Below are 19,380 nucleotides of genomic sequence, written 5' to 3'. Positions count from 1 at the left end.
TGTGAGAGAGGTCCTGGCAGCCATAACTCAGGTACTTTGAAGCTCTGTGATCACACAGCTTCCTATGGAGTCAGTCACTGATAGAGTTCTTCACTAGGACTAAAAATATAAGTAGATCATTCAGCAAAGCGAAAACGTTGTCCTGAATATTCATATTTTGTATGGATGAATTTGCAGAGAAACATACCTGGAGTTAGAAACACAAGTTTATGTCAGAAAAGGGCAAGCATTTCTTGTCATCATCTGATCACACGCGTAGGCATGCAGTGAATAAATGAGAGGGTGCTTCTGTCTTCCCTTTCCTTTCAAGTTTCTGTTACAAACAGGAGATCTCATAGAAAACAAAGAACTACTGGTGGTTAAGGTTAGCTAACATCTTGTTGTTGTGCAATCTAGATTTTCATGTGGGAAAGACAACCAATATTTAAACAAAGTTGTTTGATGGTAAGTGAGAACGAGTCAAAGTGACCGTGAACTATCAGTTAGGCTTTAGGTTAAAGATTAAAATGCCTTGGCTGCTCTGAGAAGACCTGTCTAAAGAGGATACACTGGATCTGAGATGGGAATGGTATTAAGGAAATGTTATGTGGACACGTGAGTGAAGAACATTCCAGACACAGGACATAGGACCGAAGGCAAATGCTTAGGAGAAATGAGTGGTTGGAGATGGCAACAGAATCGGACTTGGGTTTTAAAAACATCATCTTGCTTGCCTGTAAGGAAGAGTGTCCACAAAATAAAAAAGTCTATCCTAAGACAGACACTGGTGGATGAAACAAAGGGACATGACATAAAAGGGTTAACTTCAAATTATTGAAACTAGAATCAGCAGTATTTAGTGATCGAGTCACTGTAATGGTGGAAGGGGAAGAGAAAGAGTGAGATCTAGAAATTAGTTTTAACAAAACTTTCATGTAATGTGCCATACATTAATGATTCCAAGTTTTCAGGCTACATGAGATCTGTTACAGTGACTCAAGTTGCCTGTACATGTGATAACAGCCACAGGCAATACAGAGTACATAGAAGAGTAAGTGTGTTTGTGTTCTGACAAAGCTTGATTTATAAAATATGCAGTACACACGGCTCGTTTCACAGAAGGTTGTTTGCTCACCTCTTGATTCAGAATCTTTACTTGAATTCATGTAAAGTGGGTTTTTGTTTTTTGTTTTTTTCTGAGAAACATCATTATGCAGAAGCTTACAGGTTCTGTGAAATCCGAGTCTTTCACATTAGTGTCACCTTCCATGGCAGGATGGAAAGAGTAGAACAGTCCTGGTCTTGCTGAAGAAAGGATGGCGTCATTCAGAGAATCACAACTCTTAGGCCACCCTGATCATCTTTAAAAGTAGCTAAAAGTAAACCGGCAGATGCTCACGTTATGAATTTGCTTATTTTTTTTTTTAATTACATGGTTGTTGATATTATTGGTTAAGTATATGGTGTCAGTTTGGAACAGTCAACAATCATTATCTGCTTTGCTCTTATTCACTGTGTTATTCATACACTTTAAATTTATTTAGTAAGCATGTTTTTATTGGTGTGTGTGCACATGCATGTATGTCTGTGCCACAAATGTGTATGAATGTCAGAGGGAAACTCACAATAGTCATTTATCTTCTTCCATTACATGAATTCCAAGGGTCTAATGCAGGCTTGGTAGCAAGTGGCCTCATCAACTGAGCCATGAAAACAGCCCAAAGCCCACCTTTTAAAATGGATATATATATATATATATATATATATATATATATATATATATATATATATATATATATATACATATGTATATATACATCCACATGTGTGTGTATCAAGTAAAAATTTAGAAAATTAATTTTTATTTAAGATTTTCTTAGGATATTCAATTATTTAGAACAGATGATTATTTTATATAAAGATACAATCAGGAAAGCAAATCTGCTTCAAATGAATGGCTAATTTTATAACCATATTAGGAACTGGAGAGGGTATTTGGAGCTTCCAGCATGCGAGTACAGCTACTCATATGCCCTTGACTGAAGACCACACCTTCTCTGGTCTGCGAAGGTCATCCTTGGGCAAAGGCATCCTCTTCTGCCTTCATAGAGTACACAGCTTTGGGAGAGACATGTGACCATGAGGGAGGAAGGAGATACCAGCTGAAGGAGCCAGATCAGCTGACTGAACTCCAGATAGCTCTCACGTTCCCTATTTTGACCTTGAAAGACACTGCTTAATTGATTTTATTTTATTATTGTCATCTTATTTTTAACTCACAAAATCTAATTGCCAACACGTGACTACAAAACATTGTATACAAATAGGATATGCTAAAGCATAAGTATTTAGTCAACTAGCATGAATATGTCTTTTATATTTAAATACACAGCTGGCTTATAAAATGTACTTTATAAACTGTAAATTGTGTTTAAATGCTTTTCTTTATAGGAAACATGTCAATCCCTGATACTTGGACTCTATCAGTTTGGACTTTTGTCTTTCTTAGGGTTTTAGAGGCCATTTCTCTTTAGACAAAGTGTCATCTTGTTGCATCTGAAGAACAAAATTATACACATTTTAGACATACCACTGAGTAATCATCTCCCTTCAGAAAGATGTTTTGGTTTGATAATGAAAACATCTTAATAACTGAAATTATTACCCACTGGGTCAATCACCATAAAGTCCCCAAACAGACACTTTTCCTAGCATGAGTGGAATGTGGAGCAGCATTTCAGCTGATGCCTCTTAAGAAAAATGTCCACAAATGGTAACACTCCTGATGGGAAAGGGTCATTATTTTCTCTGTCTGTCTGTCTATCTGCCCGCCCATCTGTCCGTCTGTATGTCTGTCTGTCTCTCTCTCTCTCTCTCTGCCCTCATCTTCCATTTGCCTCCTTCACCTTTGTTCTCTTTCCCTTCCTCTCAGCTTTTCCTGTTGCACCTTGAAATTATGTTTAAACTACCAGTATTAAACACAAGAGACTCTTCAGCTTCGCTCTTCTCCTATGTCTGCCCAGGAAGGCGAGGGTAAGGGTACTTATTAGAATGGCTTGCAGGCTGTGTCCCAGATTGTCCAACAATGGCTGCCTATGATGGCAAGTCCAAGACTCCAGTAGTTATTTAGTCCACAAGACTGAAGGTCTCATCTGGTCTTCAGGATGTTGGAAATCCAAAGATGTATGCTCTAATGCCAGTGAAAGAATGGATTTGCTAGCAAGAGCAAACAGGCAACGACGCAGCAAGCTCCTGTTTTCCATGCTCTTTATATAGCCTGCTAGCAGAAGGTGTGGTCGATTAAAAATGAGTTGCCCCACCTCAAAAGATCTGGATTAAAGGTTTATTCTTCCCACCTCAAAGATCCAGATTAGAAGTGGGTCTTCTCACTTCATATGATATAATTAAGAAAAAAATCAGTCAAGTGTTCCCAATCATTTGGATTTTAGTTAATTCCAGATGTAATCAAGATGACAAGCAAGAATAGACATCACAACCACCTACATTAATATGTCCTTAAAGGGCTGTATGACAGGGACCCACACATTTTTTATGTATTCCTGAAAGGGGAAGAGTGTGTGACCAGGAATACAGCCCAGTGATTGATAACCTTCCTAGTAGATGCAAGGCCCTTGGTTCAGTAGCCAGAACTGCAAATAAATAAGTCAGTCACTAAATAAGTTTATGAATTAATTCTATAATTCTATTATAGAGCTTATCAAGGTGTCTTTAGGTATTTATTGAACAGAGGAGAAATACATAGTGGTGATCCATTGGGACTCAGCAATATCACTTGAAAGTGCTACATGTTCTTAAAATGCCTACATATAATATAACAGAAAACATTTTCTTTAAAAAGATTTGCTATTTTTCAGGATTTAATTTTTCAGTGTTTCAGTATTCTTTTGACTTAGAGTGCCTTCTGAACAAAAACTATTTACAAATCATAGTTTGGCCCTAAATTCCAAAAGACAAAAATATGGACCTTGGCATGTTTATCATGAAAAGAAATTCTGTATGTTCAATGTACAATCTAGAGTGAAAATATTTATATCTACGCACACAGATATCATGCGTCCTGTTTCACTGAGTATATGTGTCTATATGTTTGTATATCTACACAGAGATACAGGGATAGTTATTCCTTGGCATATGTATATACAGTGACCTATTAGCTGCTAAAATATTACTTTAAAATTTCCAGATGAAATTAAATATGTGTACAATAATGCAAAGTTAAAAATAATATTGAATCATAACTAGTTAGTGACTCTAATTCTAAGTAATAAGTCTACATTGAAAGTAAATGAAAGATTCTCCCCTAGTCATATGTCATTGGGTAACTATGGACATTAAATGAAAGACTCTCCCCTAGTCATATGTCATTGGGTAACTATGGACATTTTTGGACATTAGAGTTTCTCTGAAATCAGACTTTCTTCAAGTTTAGGTATGGACCAATACATTATACAGGAAAGTACGAAAATTAATCACATAAAGAATAGTGGTGCTGGGAGAGGTGGCATACACTTATAATTCTACTAGCCAGAAGGCTAAAGGTGATGGGTCATGAGTTCAAGACAACTCTTGTTGCATAGGAGATTCTAGCCTAGCCTGGACTTTAGGGTTGGAAAATCATCTCAAAATACTAAATGAGAAGACATCAGATATATCCAGAAGACCTGGTACAGGCTCACGCAGGCCCTGTGTGCATGCTGCCTCAGTGTCTGTGAGTTCATATGAGCACAGCACAGTAGTGACCCAGACTCCCAGATGGATCTCCACCAGAAAATCTGAGATAGCACCTGTTCTCTGTAGTCCTAATCCTCCTTATAGTTTTTACAAAAGTAATTAAAAGTGAAAGCAGTGAAGTAACTTTAAATTTTAAAACATCAGATTTTTCTACTGTGTTTCAGGAACTGGCAATGCATAATTTGTTATTTGATGCTCAAACTGCATGCCGTTTATAGATTAAGATTATGAGAAACACTGTGAGTGTCATTTACTGTTATACGGCTTGTCTAGAACTTAAGAGAGTCTGGGATTAACTCCAAGTAATTCGCAAAAAGAAAGTGTGTAGACGGAACAGGGGAGAACACAAGAAAGGTAAAGTGATTGGTATACAAGTGTGAGAACTGTAGTTCAGCTCCCCAGGGCTCACACAAGTCCAGGGTTGGCAGAGAAGCCCACTTGGAATATCTGTACTCAAAGAAGATATAGGAAGTCCACAGAGCAAACTGGCTAGCTAGAAATAACAAATTAAGTTCTGTCTTTAAAGGAGAGACCCTGCCTCAATATATGATGTCATCAGAGAACAATCTAGTAAGATACTTAGCATCAACCTCTGTGCACACACAACCACACCCAAAACATACATATGCAAACACTATAGGTATAACATTTATAATTTTATATGATACCTTAAAAATACCCATCAAAAGCCTATACAGCACTAAAATTTTTCATCACTATCTTCAAAGTGTGGTGTTTTAGGTAGGAGTTGTAGTATCAGTTTTTTAATAGGAAGGAGAATGCTCACTTCCTTCCTGTGAGTCCATCACATTTACTGGGTGTTAAGATTTAGGGTGAGCTTCCAACTGTCATGAGCCCACCAATAAAATAGAGGTGAAATAACTCACAGTATCATTGCACCATACTTGTTACCACTGAGCAATGCCTGGTGTATTCATTATTCATATTACTATGACCAAATACCTGACTGAAAGATCTTAAGAGAAGAAAGATTCATTTAGCACACTATTTCAGAGAGTCTGACCCATGGTTACTTGGTTCCTTGTACTCGGACAGAGGATCATAAAAGATAGATGAGGCAGGCAGAAAGCAAGTAGGTACCAGAGACAAGTTGTTGTCAAGGACCTGGCCCAAGTGAACCATTTCCTTCAGTGAGGTATTGCCTACTAAAGTTACCAGAACCACACGAGACTGTGAAGTACTAGTTATTGTGTGAAATTCCAGATAGACTTCCATTCTTCTTTCTCTGCGTTTCTCGTCCAGTCTGTTTCAGTGATTGCCAAAATGTCATATTTGCAACAGTTACTGTATCTAGTTGTATTCAGTACATTTCAAGGGTAACCTACTATGTGGGTACCCATTAGGTTCTTTTCTCTATGACATTTTATAGTGTAAGCATATGATAAATGATACTTCATTATATAAAATAAATCTAAACACAGCTCCAGGTATACAGTAGGTACTGAAGTGATTGGTTTTTAAGTAGTTAATCTTCCTACTTCATGCTGAAGTTAATTTATTTTCATTTTCTCAAATGAGTTGATTTTTCTATAATTCTTACTTTGCAAATGATGATTATTTGGCTTTTTAAAAATGAAGATGAAGCTACTTCTTGCATTTTACAGCTTGAATTGTAAATAATGAAATGTAATCCTAGTTAGCTGACAGATCAGGCATTCCTTTGTTAGCAGGTTTTGTTGTTATATCAGATTGGTAAGAACTCAGTGTAACTCACAATTAGCATAGTCTAGATTTTATTCCACCCAGTTGGCTCATTATCGGTGTTTTGCCAGCTATGGTTGTAAAATGTGATTAGGTGTTGGGTATAGAGGTTGACCAGATAGAATAGGCTCCTGAAGGAATTCTGCTGTCTGGTGTGTTTCTTAGCAATGTTTATAGATTGTTTGATTTTACTTTTATTCCTATGGCTTTAAGTCAGGTTACTATAAATTATTGTTTGCCGTTATTTCCACGTTCTGAGAACTTAACCTGATCACTCTGATTTTCCCCTGACAGCTCTTTCAAGCATTTGATTGGAGGACTGGACGATGTTTCTAACAAAGCATATGAGGATGCAGAAGCGAAAGCAAAGTAAGTGAGATTCATTTTGGGGACTTCATCTTGATATAAACGATTTTAATAGGATAAGGTCAAATCTTTAGACTTCATGTCAAATGCTCTGGCGTGCATCTGACTACTTAGAAGAAAATTTAAGTGAACGATGTACTTGTTACACAACATGCTAATTTAGTATGGCTCTTTTCAATGTGACATCTTCTTTTGTGACGATCAATGTACGAAGGTAAGTGGTAGGTTAATATCCAGTGTAAACAATTACAATGAAACAACAATGGTTGTCAGACTAAAAATGCTTTCTGATGATATTAGATGCCAAGAATCTCATTTACTATAATTTTATATAAACATTAATTCTTTTACAGGGATGACCTGCTATAAAACAAAGTTTTACCAAAGATTCTTTTTATTTCAAAAATGTAGGTTACTTTGAAAAGGAAACCAGTGGTTTTCATAATCTTCCGTTTCACTCAATATAAACTGATATTTCGTATCCTATAGGACAGCAGAAGGAGTAAACAGATAAAATCTAGTGTTAAGTCTGAAGTTCATACCAAAAGTTGATTACTAAATTTGTAGTAACCTCAAGCACAAAAGAAATAAAATATTTTGCTCCAGTGATCCATGAAAATAACATTTGGCCTAGAAGTAATGGATTAAGACCTACACTCCATGTTAACCTTTTGAGTAGACACAGGTGTGTAAGTAGGATTGACTGGTGGCCATCTTAGAACATGAGCAGCTACTTTAGACTTACAGAAAAAGACAACCGTCTTACAGAACATGGTCTAGCTACATTGCTATCTGGCTATCTGTTTTCTCACAGCTTTAGGTACATAGTTTTTATACAAGTACTATTCGTCAAGTAAAAGTGGATAACAATCTCAGCCTTAAAATTATGAATGGTGGGAAAGTGACTGTGAGTAGGACCCTGCTTAGCATCTATTGACTTTGTAGACATAACAGTGTGACAGTTTATGAATGCTGACCATTCATGGATCCCCTTGCTCATGCTGCACTTCTAGGGAATAAGGAAATAAATACACTTAATCCAGATTCAGACAGTTAAAAGGCAGATTTGGCCATAATTTGTCACACTGTAACATGAATCTGAACAAAGATGAAAAGCCTTTGTTCCTGCTTTCACTCTTGGTCATGACTGCTAACACCTGTCTCTCAGCCTCAGACTCAGCACATCTTTAACATGGCAGCTACTGTTCCATTTTAATTGGTGACATTATGGGAAAAAATCTTTGTGAAGTGTAAAGCACTACAGAGGTAGATGAACTTGTTGAAGTAATCTTTGGAAACATGCTTTAATTTGAATATGATTGTGATAACAGATATTAATTATTCTATATTATTCTATTATTTGTTCTATATTAATTATTCTATATTATAAATTTTTCATGACTAAAATGTCTTTAATTTTATATAAGTAAAGCTCTCATGTTAATATAGTATATCATAAAATTATACTTAGGCTAGAAAATACCCATAGATATCTTTATGAAAGAGTAACAATTTGACCAAGGAGTTATGACTAAAGAATAAAGAAATAATAAAATGACTATCTACATACACCAACATACTTCTTAATACGTTCTTTTGTTGACCTGTAGGTTTGCTAGACTATAATTCAGGCATTATGAACCAAACATACAGTCTTAAGGTATACAACATGATTTGATGTAGATATTAATTAAGAACTGATAATAATTAAGCTAATTAGCCCATCTATCACCTATGTTTCTCTTGTATATGTGGTGATTTGGTCAAATTTCAATTAAATTAGCCACCGACCTAATCAGTAACAATAAACTTGATGGGAATTATTGATTTGGTTACCCATAGATTGGCTCAACCTCCAGATGGGATCAATCACAAGTCAGATTAGTTGCCAATTAGATCAACTATTAACTGGATCAAGCTTGGTTATAGAGCCCTCTGATTAGATCAGCTGCTAGTCTGATGGTTCAGTTAGTCTGCTGATTGATAAGCTGCCTCAGAAGATACATTGTCCCAGCAGATTTCATTCAGAATATAGTTATCTTAAATTGTTTGATTGTTATTTAAACCAAGTGAATGTATTCTTAATATTCTTTACTGTTAATCCTTATTTAGAAAGTGTAAATAGTTTGATTTAAAAAAAAACATAAATTCCTGATCAGAATAGTAGAGAGAACAATAATAATTTTATTCCATGAAATTTGTCTCATACCAAACAAATGTTAGAGTAACAGTTGTCGTGAGTTTTACACTGCTAATACTTACATAGTGCTAACAAATAACATAAGAAGGTTTCTGACATGGTAGTTATCCTCCATCAGATGTCCTTAACTCAGAGGAAGCTGACTCTGAATTTGCACAAGGCATGCTTTCTTCCTACACCAGTGAGCATAAACGTATAGTTGTGTTACAATTGTTGTCTCTTTCTTTCATTGACTTTCTTCCCTTTTAACACATTTTACACTCGCTTGGTTTTTACGGTACTTTTAAAGGCTGACCTGTGCAGTGGAAACTTGGGGCATCCTCTAATTGGTTTAAATCCCCAGGCTAATTCTGCTAATGCCTTTACATTTCTATATAGACCATGAAACCTAGAACAGAAACAACTGAGGTGATGATTAAGCTCCACTGTGTAAGCTATTTTTTCAAGGTCCCCTTTGTTTGGCAAAAGCCATGAAATTTAAGGTTAATATTTCTTAAAGCACCACTCAAACAATAATTTACTTAGCTGTGTAAAACAATTTAGTTTTTCCATGTCTCTTCTTCCTTGGAAAAGAAGACATAAAAGTAGGAGTGACTTTAATAGCGATTCCTTTGAGACATTTAAAACTCAGAGGTGAGGAATTCATTGTCTATTAGCATAATACTCTCAGTGACAGACTGATCACCCCCAAATAAGCATGCTATTCTCAGGAAACCCACATTGAACATAGAGATCAGACAATCAGTCCAGGAAAAATGGATTGAAAGAAATATCCTATTAAGATGATTTTCAAAGCTCTTCTATTGAAGGTTGTGTGTCTTCTGCTTATATCACAATAGATCTTTCCTGAATGTATTCTTGATAGAAACTTTACTTGTGTGGTATGTTCAGCCTTTCTTAATTGCTTATAATCTTCCATTAAAGGCTTTGCTCTTTAAAATATGAGTTATAGCCACAAATATTAGAAGAAGCAATATAATATCAAAATTGAGATTTACTGGGTATCACTTGGAATGAAAAATATCATTTGTAATGACATGACTTTATCATTTTTGCTTTAAGAACACTCATTCACTTGATAAAAAAAACAGTTAAAAAATACTTATGGGTTTTACATTATATTACATAATACACATACCGACACAAAAACATTTTATATTACTAATTTGTAGTTTGAAGGGAGACTGCTATACAAGTCAACGTTTATTTTCACCCCATGCTTTTTAAGAACAAGTTGTGACAATTGTTGTCATATGATTTTTGATATCCTACCTCAATCCATCTGTAAGGCTTGTCTTGTAAAATCATGGTTGCCCATAAATATAAAAGTAAATGTTTTATTTCATTATTTTAACTATGTTTGACAGAATAGTCTCTCTATTACATATCTTTTATAGTTAGAGCATCATTAATGTACTTGATGCTGAATATTATACTCAGAAACAATAGACAAAAGAATCCTTTTTTTCCCTAAAGAAAACCCCTAATTCATATATAGTGTACATATACACCCAACTTACCTTATAAAAACCTTCCGTTATAGTACAGATTATACCCTGAAAGTGGCTCATGTTTGTCATCATTATATTCTCAGGTTGAGGCCATATAGTGGGTGAGAATTTTAATTATTTTTTCATTTATAATGATTATTTTTATTCAAATGTTTTGTACTTTTCCTTTTTATTAAAAAAAAATACTATGGCAAGATAGAGAAAAAAAAAGAAAACCACCCAAGCCAATCTAACATATTCTCCTAACTACTTTTCTGTTTTATTTACACTTGCATGCCTTACAGATTGTTTTTCTCCATTTGGCTCCATCGCATTGTAGACACACAGCAGTGTTCTATGTTCTGCTGACATCATCATGGTACTGCCTGAGAACACAGTGCATGGAAATTTAGTTTTCTAGATTGACTCAAGCTAAAGCCTTACTGATTCAAATTATTCTTCTTTTGAATATAAGTTCTCAATCACTTCTAAAAACAGAACAACAGAAGAAGAAAAAATAAGTCTCAGCCTATAGCAAAAGCTTATTTTTTTCATCTGGTCCGTCCAGCTGTGTAAAGTACTCTGTGTCGTGCATTGATAGAAAAGTTGCAGCAGTTTAAACCCGTTGGTCCATGTGCCACCTGTTCTAGCCTGCGTCTTATCTTGAAGTCTGGAGGTATACATATCAAGGTACTTCCCCTGAGACATTCTGATGTATCTGTGTCTGATGTGCGTATTTTGTTACCTCTAAGTTGATGAAACCTAATATTGTTCTCTGTGAGAATCTCATCATTATAAAAATCCGTTTGAAGTATAGCCATGCTTTATAACCTGCAATGTCACTTGTTGTATAGACTTCGGCTCCTCTGACAACTCATAGGTCCCCATGCACCAGCCTCACCCACCACCATTCATTTCTTTATATACATTGATTCATTCAATAGATAACTCTCTATATGCCTACAAAATCACCCCCCATAAAATAGTGACTAAAACAGACACATTCCTTACTTTCATATGTTTGGCTCAGTATGAGAGAGATAGACCACCATTATGACAAGACTTCCATGATGAAGTGACATTTTCAGTACATTTGAGCTGAATCCCAAGTAATTAACTGAGGCATTAGTTGGAGTGGGCTAGGCAAAAAAGGTACAGGGAGAATTACAGACTAAGAAGCAATCAAATGACAGTGGCGTCTGAAACTATAGAGGGAACCAGTAAAAATGGAGAACTGGTGAGTGGGAAGCTATGGATTGATTCTTGAGAAATTTAGCTTTTAAAAGTCAGGAGAAACATTCAGAAAAGACTGAGGAGACATGAGAGATACAAGGAAAAGAAGACGTGTATGATGTCACTGAGGCCAAGAACAGAGTGATGAGATATGGTCCTTCTGGGCTGCTCTGCCAATATGCCATGAAATGACAGGATAAGAAGACCAAACCTGCCAAGATCTCGCCTCCCAGGATGGCCATGTTGCTTGGTTCCCTCACTTCTTCCACTGTGTACTAAATCAGTTCACTTGTCCTCTTTGCTTTGTTCCCTCAAAGAATATGTGGAATTTTTAGGAAGAAAGAGGAGAAACATTTAGCAAAATCGTCTTTTAGACAAGAGCTTTATTAAAATTAACAATAGACAATATGGTGGAATAAGAGGGCTCCAAAGGACAGTTTCAGCCTTGCTGGACAAAGCAAGTGATGTCCTACTTTTAAAGGTTTCCCAGCGGTCTTGCACACCCAGGAAGTTGGCTTAGTTAATATGTGACCTATGCTACATTACCTAAGTAGAGAAGCAGGCCTTACATGTCTCACAATGCATGGCAAGTTTCATTCTTTATCTGAGTAAAGGAATCAAGCTTGGTTAATGTCTGTGACCACATGTGGACCTAATTTGGCTGCCTCTGACCACCAGGCACTGAGTCTTGAGTACAGCCACCTCTGATTAGGGCTTCATTACCTGAAAAGCTCGAGTTCACCAACAGGATACATATAATAGATTCGCATAGCACAGGCAGAATAACTTAAGAAAACAAGAAAATTAAGATAAGGAGCCAAAAACAAAACAAAGATGCCAAACAGAGCACCTCTATTGGTGTGTGAGAAAACAGTAACAGACAAAAACTTGACAGGCCCTCAAACATTGACCTACTGTCACTAAACACTAACACCGTAGCCACTTCTCTGCTCCCCCTTCGCCAGAACTGACCAGAATATTGCACGTGTATGCACCAATCCATCAGCTGTTTTGTTGAAACATTTCTATTCTCATGATTGGTGCTCATTGATTTAAAGCTTCCTTTCTGTTTACAAGCTCATTTGCAGAGCAATGTTTTTGTCTGTTTGCTATTTTCCCATTACATCTGGTGTCGAGCCTCGCGGCTTGACACAGTGTGACAGCAATAAAAGATATCCCTTCCTTCCACATCATTAGCAGAAATGGCCTTTGGTTGCTCGCTCTGTTTGTCATAGCAAGGTTGCTGCCATTTTCCATGCTCTCTGGCATCAGATCTTACGCAGGCCTTTGATCATTAGCTCATGCGATGCCTTGAGAGGCACAATAGGACATGCAAATCAGAACCCAGGGCTGTATTGCTTGCTAGCATGTTCTGAAATGCCCTTGGGGTCATATAAAATGTAATAAAAAATACAATTTTAAATGTGAAATTAAGTGAACAAGCGTATGATCTTTTGAACATAGGCTTTGAAATTTGGGCCCTTTCCCCTCCTCCTTTTTATTAGTTTTTTCTTTTTTCCCCCTCTCAGGCCTCTTAGAACAAAGATCTTAGCATTCCCACAATCTTATCAGCAATGTACTTTAAACAACTCCATCTTGATCTAAGCAATTCTCAAGGAAATGGGCCCAGAAAATTGTTTCTTCCCTTGTGGAAAGAATTCAAGTGAGCAATATCCTTTTCCCGAATAAAAACACTATGCCAATCAAAAGCAAAGAACACTGCAAATGGCATCCTGAGCTAGTCCTCAGACCAGAACTGGAACTTCCTGGCTACTTGTAAGATGAGGTGTCAGACGACAGACCTAGAGTCAGGGCAACAGAGTATTTTCCATTTTATTGCAGAGCAAAGTGTAGGAAGCGAGAACATTTTGGGGAAGTTTGGCCCTTGGGTTGGTTCTTAGCCTTGCAAGGGCTATTTGCTTTGACTCCCAGGGCATGATATCAGGCTAACAAGGGCATAGACTATATCCTAAGACCAACCATAGCAACATTAACACTTCAGTGTGACATGAGATTTCAAAGAACAGGACACGAATTTCTTTCTCAAGAACAGTGAGACTGGTTCGGTTCCATTTTTAAAATGTGATTTCAAATAAAACTACTTGGCCTTAGATATTTTCCATATCTATTTCATTTTTAAGAAATTAGGGGCTGGAGAGATGGCTCAGTGGTTAAGTACACTGCCTGCTCTTCCAAAGGACCTGGGTTCAATTCCCAGCACCCACATGGCAGCTCACAGCTGTGTGTAACTCCAAGATCTGACATCCTCACACCAATGCACACAAATTAAAAGTTAAATAAATATATTTTTAAAATTAAAATAAAATAAAAGAAATTAATGCTCTCAAGGGCCATTTGCAGTTTTTTTTTTTTCTTTTTGCACTCTGCTTATCTTTAAGACTCACCAGGTAACAAGACCTTCTAGGTGGGACTCACGGATGCCCTTGCATGCCGCCTTTTCTAGTTAAAAGAAAGAGGACTGAAGAGAACTAAACATCTAGCACTGCTTACTTACTTGATAAATACAGATAAAACCCCGGTTTGCCAACTCATTTATTTCTTCAAAAAAGACACCACCAGTCAACAAATGGACAGATGAACTGAACAGAGAGTTTCCAAACAGAAACATAAATGGCAAATAACTATTTTTAAAAGTGTTCAGTCTCCCTAGCCAACCAGTAAAGACAAATTAATACTACCTTAAGATGCCACATTGCCCCAGGCAGCAAAGCTGTCACCAATAAATCTGTCAGCAGTTTTGGAGAGGATGCGCCTAGGTCCCTGTTGGTGGCATTGAAAATTAATACAGCCATTATGAGAATCAGTTTGGAGATTCTTCAAAAATGTTAAAGATAGACCTATTCTATGACCCATTTATTTCACTCCTGGGCTTATTTGTACCCAGATAATTCCATACCCTACCATGAAGATATATGTGTGCTTTTTTCACTATAGTGCAAATAAAAAATCAACACAGTTTTCCATGAAAATGTGATATATATAGAAAAAGGATTACTATTCAGCTCTAAAAAAATGCATTGACTTAAAATGCTTAATATTAAGCATGGTAATACAATCTTAAAAATGCATGTTCTCTTTCATATATAAATCGAGACACACACACATACACACACACACAAATGTATATGTCTATACAGCACGACATACCAAGTAAAAGTTAAATATTAGGAATGTTGAAGGATTGAGTGCAGGATATGAACACAAGTTATAAAAGAGGGTATAAAGATCATCATTTTTCTAATTCTAACTTTCTCTGGATTTTCAATTTTTGTTGGTGGATAATTACAGTAAAATACATTGGATAATGAAAGTACAATATCCAATATGAAATTCTACAGCTTCATTTCAAAATGGCTCCTCTAATTGTACAGACGTTCAATGAGATATATAGACTTTGCAATTGGTTAAACTTGGTATGTGACTTTTTTTTATTTACAAGTTTTTATTGAAAACGTATTTTTGAAAAGTTAAAAAGAAAGCAGACTTAAGAATCAACAAATATCTATGTATGTTTTTAAAACAGTAAATTATATTCCTTCCCTTTTCTAATCTTTAAATATTGTTTATAGTGCCTGTATTGTTTAAAACATTTACATAAAAAGTTCTGTAGACCTGAAGTTAGTTATGCTAATTCAGAAGAGTTAAATAAATCAGCCCATAGAAGCAGAATTTCTCATTTTTACTTTTACACATAGAATTTTTCTCCTTCTGATGTGACAGATATGATAATAAGCCAGGCTATCTTTCAATAAAGAGCTATTAGAAAATTATAGAGTACTTTTGAAACTAGAGAATGTTATAGTAATGTTTCCCCATGAATCCTTTCAGAAAGAAATAACTTTTAAGTAATGACTTAAATGGCAGCACAAGTCAGTTTTGATACAAGAAACATAATATACTGTATTAATTCATATTTTTTAAATTGTTACTTGAAAAAGACGATATAGATTTGGAGCATGGCTTTTGCTCAGCACCATTTGCAAGTATTACACCATTTGCCTTCGCTGAATAAATTACAGGAGTCAGTCAGCTTTATAAAGTGCATCCATCCAGTCAGGCACCCAGCCTGAGCCCTAGCTTACAAAGCACACAGAGAAAGGAAGCAGGTGCCATCACCCTAGTCCTCAGAATTGGAACAAGCTTCCGCAAGTTGCTGAGTTCTGATCCCAACGTCCTCGAAAAGGAAATAAGACAGCTTCAGAAAAATGTTGACTCTAAGACCAGTTTCAGTTGAAGGGCTTACAAGAATCAAGTCTAGTAGCAATTCCCCGTCTGTTGTTCGTATGCGTTAGCAAATAAAAATATTTAGCATAATATGCCTGTTATGGTAATAAACTTGATTTACAGAACTCTCCATTTCATTCCAAGAGTGCGTTTTCCTAAACCAGATTCTCCACTTATCACCTTAGTGTGGAAATTACTTATATAGACTCAGGGTTTCCTTACTCAACCCTGTTAACTTTATTATAAAGACAATTAAATAAGCAATGAAGAATACGCTTTAGATTGTCTATCAACTTTGCATTTTAAGTAGGCTTGAAAGTTTCCTGCAGTTTCAAAAATAAATGGCCATCAACATCTATATGAGCAGAGGCCAAATGGTAGATAGGACTTTTGACAGTATGATCTAGGAGGCTACATTAACCTTTTTATTCAGGAAACTGTTTCCAAATGGTCAATATTAGTATTTTCTTTTGCATTGACCTGATATCAGAGTGAGGATTTCACATGTTAGCACCAGTTGAGGAGCAGGTATGAAGTCAAATAAAGCAGACCTACCAGAGAAGCACTGACTTCTATTTGTGCACATTTCAGCCAATGGGCATACATACAAAGATGAGCCATGAGGCTGCATGACCCAGACACAGCTAGCTGTCTTAGTGTGTGAAACACTCTGCAGTTTTCACATAATGGAAATACTGCATAAGGATACATGTGTTAGGAACATCTTCTTGTGAAGACACACACATCCCTGCAATTATGAGGATATGAATATGATACCTCATTTAATAAAACATGCATACCATTCACTATAACATGAAAAACAATTGCATCATTCAGGGTATGTTTTTCTGGCTCATATTTTCAACTACTTATTCCATCTATATGCCATGTGAGAGATCACGAAATTCAAAGTAAAGTGCTGTTTTTCTCTGAAAAGTGCACATGTGCTTAAAAAGCAAATAATAATAATAATAATAATAATAATAATAATAATAATAATAATAATAATAATAAATAATATTTAAAAACAGAAATTCTTGGACCAATGCTTCTCTGTTTGACTAAAGATAAATACTTTGTTTTTTAGTAATGTCAGTATTCAAGTAAATTTAAAAATAACAAACCCATTTTATTAATTTTATCATAAGATTGTGCCAACATTTGATCATGTGTAAACACTACGAAACTACAAAATAGTTCAAATTTATTTTACAGTTTCTCATCCTATGATTATTAGAGTATTTTAGAATTGGATCACTGTTATCAGATATCATATTACATTATTATTTAATTGATATTACCAATTGACTTCTAGATGCAGCAGTGTTTAGCTATCAATTTCCATCATATAAATGCAATAACAATTTCAAAAACAGCATGACTCACTACATTTGTTGATAAGCTTAATTTATAAGCCAGCCCTTTGACATTATTTGTAATTGTAGAATGGTCACAGCTGTCTGTAGTGAGCACATTTCAGGCTGGATAATTCTAATATGTAAATGTACAGAGAATGTTTTGTAAGATGCAGGATGTTTAACCCCTGACCTCTGTCTCTCGAACGTCATCATCTATCATAACCCTGACTCCTATGTCACAACAGTACTTCTATGCATTATCAAATATACACTGGGGAACAGGACAGAATTATAAGGTGAAACACTGAAATTCTGTTAAAAATAGACATAGAAAAAAGTAATACTCCACTTCCAACAGAAATGTTTAGCTGTAGCAATAGTATCACACATCAGAACGTTAAGACTTTCATTTTCAATTTTAAAATGTATGATGGGACAATTAGTTTGCTGGATTCTGGTTCATCAAAGGCTGATTCTTTGAGTTTAGGATGTCAGAACTGGTAGATTTGCTGAAACTGGAAAAACACTCTCATTTTGATTAAGTGCATTGTTGGCTGGCATTTTTTTTTTACACTGGCTATTACTCATCATAATAGCCGCAAAATATAATTACTGGGAATAATGCAATGAGGTTTCTTTATATTCATGTAATTTCTTGGGTTATAATTTCACAACCTGGCATCATATTAAGAAAGAAAACATGGAAATAGATTTACATAAAATGAACCTCTACTATTACATTAATAATATAATATAATATAAATGCGTATTGGAAATTGAATGTATTCCAAAAGAGAATAAGTTACAAGCAAACAAACAAACAAAAAACCAGAGGTGTTTTTGGAGACCAAGAGGCACATATTTAATGAGCCTCTTCAAATAGTCCAAACAGATGCATTTTTGCATTATACATTCTATGGATCTGGTTTTATCAACTTTTAGTAAAAAAGGACGTGGAGTTCTTTAAGTTGCTCCTTTGTGATAATGGCTAACAATGGATTTCGCCAACACAATGCCATGCTATCATCCTATACCCTGCTGACATGATCTCAATTCTTCATGTGCTGCCGGGAGCCATTCTATTCAGTTTCACTTCTTGCTGATAGAAGAAACACCCAGAAACAATTAGGTAGGCACAGCTTCACCATTTTGTTTCTGGTACCTGTGTATCCTATGATGCAGGACAGAGACATGATGAAATTTCTGTGAAAAAAAGAAAAGTAAGGATGACATAAGAATCTGAAGTTGTCAGAAAAGATCAGAAGGGAAATAAATAAGATGATCCTGTCCCAGTTTCATTCCCTGTTGCTCTGATAAAAAAAAAAAAAATACCCTGGCAAGAGCAACTTTAATGAGAAGGGATCTGTTTGGCTCACAGTTTGTATAGTCGGTTCACTTTTCCACTTTCAAAAGTTCAGGTTTCCCAGTCTAGGGTGAAGTTACACCACTTTTAGACAGGCTCTTTCCATATTTGTTAATAGAGCTAAGACAGTCCTCAAAGATATGCCTACAGGCCAACCTACTGTAGGGAATTTATTACGTACTGAGATTCCTTTTCCAGGTGATTCTACACTGTGAACAGTCCACAGTCCACAATAATCATCATAGTTCTTTGCTGGGCTTATTATAAAACAGTGGGGTTTTTTTTGTTTTGTTTTGTTTTGTTTTTGTTTTGTTTTGTTTTGTTTTAGTGATTTTTCAACTACAAGTGCTAATGAGTAAGACTCGCTAAGTTCATTTGGAGGATTATGATCAGCATTCTACTGTTCATCAATTCATAACACATAGAAGAATCACTGTGATTTTTTTCATATGTGTGTATCATGTATGCACATCCATTTTCATGTGTATATGTAAGGGATGGACAGGACAAAAAATTTATCTTGTCATGTAAACTGAAGAAGGAATGTTTAAAATGTGTAATAAAGGAGCTAAGAGCAGTACCTCTCTCATTCTTTGAAAAACGCAACCAATGTGGACTGGTCAACAACTTTGTCTGTAACTTAACACCACCAAGATTCATCTGAGAATGGAG

General features: G+C 35.7%; 1 protein-coding gene across 1 annotated transcript in view; it reads left to right on the top strand.

Moving 5' to 3' along the window:
* Prkg1 (protein kinase cGMP-dependent 1) overlaps nucleotides 1-19,380 on the top strand; it is a 403,711-nt gene that overhangs the window by 281,339 nt on the left and 102,992 nt on the right. Inside the window, exon 6 of the mRNA XM_051146331.1 lies at nucleotides 6,748-6,822. Coding sequence (XP_051002288.1) covers nucleotides 6,748-6,822 — 75 coding nt within the window. The remainder of the gene's footprint in view (nucleotides 1-6,747; nucleotides 6,823-19,380) is intronic.

Source organism: Acomys russatus, chromosome 5 (genome assembly GCF_903995435.1).
Source record: "Acomys russatus chromosome 5, mAcoRus1.1, whole genome shotgun sequence".
Taxonomy (NCBI): domain Eukaryota; kingdom Metazoa; phylum Chordata; class Mammalia; order Rodentia; family Muridae; genus Acomys; species Acomys russatus.
Note: the sequence above shows the minus strand (reverse complement) of the source record. Positions and strands in the feature narration are given on the sequence as shown.